This window comes from Mandrillus leucophaeus, unplaced genomic scaffold (assembly GCF_000951045.1).
Source record: "Mandrillus leucophaeus isolate KB7577 unplaced genomic scaffold, Mleu.le_1.0 Scaffold731, whole genome shotgun sequence".
Classification (NCBI taxonomy): domain Eukaryota; kingdom Metazoa; phylum Chordata; class Mammalia; order Primates; family Cercopithecidae; genus Mandrillus; species Mandrillus leucophaeus.
This window is the reverse complement of record NW_012107931.1, coordinates 167,298-170,656: the sequence shown is the minus strand read 5'-3', so window position 1 is coordinate 170,656 and position 3,359 is coordinate 167,298. Positions and strand designations below refer to the sequence as shown.

Sequence of the window (3,359 nt, the reverse complement as noted above, 5' to 3'; positions counted from 1 at the left end):
TCACGCGGTTCTCTCCACCACAGTGAGATGGTAGGAATTCATCCATCCTGGCCTCTGATAACACAGATCTCTCCATAAACTCTTCACCCCTTTGGCAGTCCTGCCAAAGACGCCTGGTCTCCCCTGACTCTGTTTCTTAGGTTGTGACGCTCTTCTCCATACAAACTGTCTTAAGCAGAGAAAACCCACTAAAACCACATCCAAAGGCTTGCCGATTTTACTGATTTTACCAGTAGGTGGCAGTACCAACAAGGAATGGACCAAAAAAGCAGACACTTGCAATATACTTAACGAAAACTCAGAAAGAAAAGCCCCTTAGAATGCAATGTTTTGCAGACAAATTTTTATGGAGGCACTTAAAATCTACAAGGCACGTAAACAAAGGAGTAGAAGGAAATATAACAAATATTAAAAGCAGTTTTCAAAAGAGGTGGCATTTTAGGTTCACTGTCCTTAAATTATTTTGCATCTTCCATATCTTGTACAATGAACAAAAATTTTTCTTAATAAACCTACTAAAATCATGTCAGGTTATTTCAATACAATTTATGCGGAGTCTGAAAAGACATTACAAAAGCTTTTGGAAATGTGATAATCTCTATTTCTGTCTCATGTTACATAATCATGCAAATAATAAGTGTGAAAAAAATGATGGAATCCTGTAATACTTACTGATTGATTGATTGAGACAAGGTCTCACTATGTTGCCCAGGCTGGTCTCAAACTCTTGACCTCAAGCAATTCTTCTGCCTCAGCCTCCAGAGTAGCTGGGATTATAGGTGAGTCACTTCATCTGGCTAAATTCTGTAATGCTTTAGTCATGCGAATGTATTTTAGGCCAGGTGCAGTGACTCACATCTATAATCCTAGCACTTTGGGAGGCCAGCCGAGGTGGGCAGATCGCTTGAGCCCAGGAGTTCAAGACCAGCCTGCGTGACATGGCAAAACCTTGTCTCTGTAAAAAATACAAAAATTAGCCAGGCATGATGGTCCCAGCTACTACACCTATAGTCCCAGCTACTCAGGAGGCTGAGGTGGGAGGATCATGTGAGTTTGGGAAGTTGAGGCTGCAGTGAGCTGTGATCGCGTCACTGTACTCCAGCCTGGGCAACAGAGTGAGACCCTGTCTCAAAAATAAAATAAAATAAAATAAATCTTATTAGCCTTACTTTTTTTAGTGATAGATTTAGTTAAATTGGAGGCATAACATTGAATTACTAGCACATGCATCTCTTTCAAGATGACTTTTTTAAATGTTCCCTTGCTTGGGTGAAGAGGATTTACACAAATACATAATGATTATGCTGTTTCATCTCAAAGCAACCTAAAATTTAACACTTTAGAGTATTGGTTTCTGTAAGCTAAATGTTAATGTATTTACAAATAAATGTATTGGTATCTCTGGAGTAGGTATGTATGTATGAGTGTATTTAGTTAAGTGTCCCTTACTATACATTAGTGCAAATGTCAAGGTTTTTTCCCCCCTTTCTGGCTAACTTCTTAATTTCAACTCTTATTTCAAGATACTTCCTTAACACTCTTCAAACATAAACTTAATTGTGAGCCAAGTTTGACTACAGAAAACAAGGTTCTTCGTTGAGAACCTGCCCTGAATCCTTACCTGGCATCACAGGAATGATTTGACTCTCTGGTCCCCAAAAGGCGGAATGATTCCTCTTCTCTGTGTTTGATAATGCAGGTGGCTTGTTTGGGGCAGTGGCTTTCTGAGACTTTTCCACCAAGGAGTCAACCCCTGCATCTTCACTCGGCCCTGTGGTTCTTGGCAGGGCAGGACTAGCTACCACGTGGGTTACCATCTTGCGGTCCAGGCCCACTGAAGTGTGGAAGAGCTACTGTTAGTTGCTGGATTTCTTTTCTGAGCTTTAATACTAAAAGCACTACATCTGCAGCTCATTTAGAATCACGGATATTTGGATATAACAGCCCACTCATCTAAGACATGTCGGAGGACCATAAAAATCTATTCTCTCTTGTTTTCAAATGGGTAATCTGTTCTTTCTTCTTCCAATAGTCAGCTTTCCAAATGTTACACATAAAGAAATGGACAGGGCCCAGCATGGTGGCTCATGCCTATAATCCTAGCACTTTGGGAGGCAGAGGTAGGAGATCACTTGAGCCCAGGAGTTCGTGACCAGCCTGGGCAACAAGACAAAACCCCATCTCTACAATAAATTAACAAAAATTAGCTGGGCATGGTGGCACATGCCTGCAGTCCTGGCTACTGGGGAGGCTGAGGTGGGAGAAACGCCTAAGCCTGGGGAGGTCGAGGCTGCAGTGAGCCATGATCGTGCCACTGCACTCCAGCCTGGGTGACAGTGAGAACTGGTGTCAAAAAAAAAAAAGAAAAAGAAAGAAAAAGAAATGGACAAATATTAAATGTAAACTTAAGGTTTTGCCACTCTTTGTCCTTCCTCAAATCCATACTTCATTAGACTTTTGTCAGTTTTTCTTCTTTCTTACAGGGCATTTCTATGTGTATGACATTATAAGACTGATTTACAGCTCTGGCTCTGACTTAGCCATACCCTGGTGTATTGTAAATTTTCTTAAAAAAATTATCAAAACAAAACATCAAATCACGTCAGTTTTTAAGAAAGCACATGATATGCAGCATTTTTAGGATAGAAAAATCCTGGAAAATTGAAAAAAATTAAAAACATAAGCAATATTGAAAATTTGACATTTGCGACTTAGACTGGAGACATACTGAATTCTCATTTAAGGCATAGCTTTCACATGTAAAGTTATAACCAAAATCAAGCAGGGGAAGGACACTGCATTTGCGTTTTATTCTCAGAACACAGACCTCCCAACTCCATCCCTTCCAGCCACTGCCTGGCAATGTGACACAGCCAACTCACGATTTTGGCAGAAGTCTTCATCAGACCCGTCAGGACACTGCTGCACTCCATCGCAGGCGAGTGTGATGTCAATGCAGCAGCCATCGTCACAGAAGAAGTGGTAGCGCGAGCAAGTGTGCAAACATCCTGTTTGTAAACAAATCTCAAGTCACAGGAGTGCAGGAGAAGTTCAGATTCTCAAGATGTGGATGACAAAGGGGAGTCCGTGGGGATGATAAAATCAAGATGGGGATGACAAAGGGGAGTCCGTGGGGATGATAAAATCAAGATGGGGATGACAAACGGGAGTCTGTGGGGATGATAAAATGCATTTGGGGGAAGAGATGCAAATAATCAGGCAAACCTAACAGTTTGAGCAACAGGTTCTGAAGAGGCAGGAAGGCTCTTTTTGAGCCTCCCAACTTAATTCTTTGGACGCCTCAGGGGCTCTTGGTCTGAGGGCTGTTCTCCATGCTTGCCTTGCTCAGGAAGCAGCAG

General features: G+C 41.7%; 1 protein-coding gene across 1 annotated transcript in view; it reads right to left on the bottom strand.

Annotated features, from left to right (window-relative positions):
- LRP11 (low density lipoprotein receptor-related protein 11) overlaps positions 1-3,359 on the bottom strand; it is a 46,146-nt gene that overhangs the window by 17,108 nt on the left and 25,679 nt on the right. Inside the window, exons 4-5 of the mRNA XM_011965649.1 lie at positions 2,883-3,008; positions 1,622-1,834 (exon numbers count right to left, since the gene is read on the bottom strand). Coding sequence (XP_011821039.1) covers positions 1,622-1,834; positions 2,883-3,008 — 339 coding nt within the window. The remainder of the gene's footprint in view (positions 1-1,621; positions 1,835-2,882; positions 3,009-3,359) is intronic.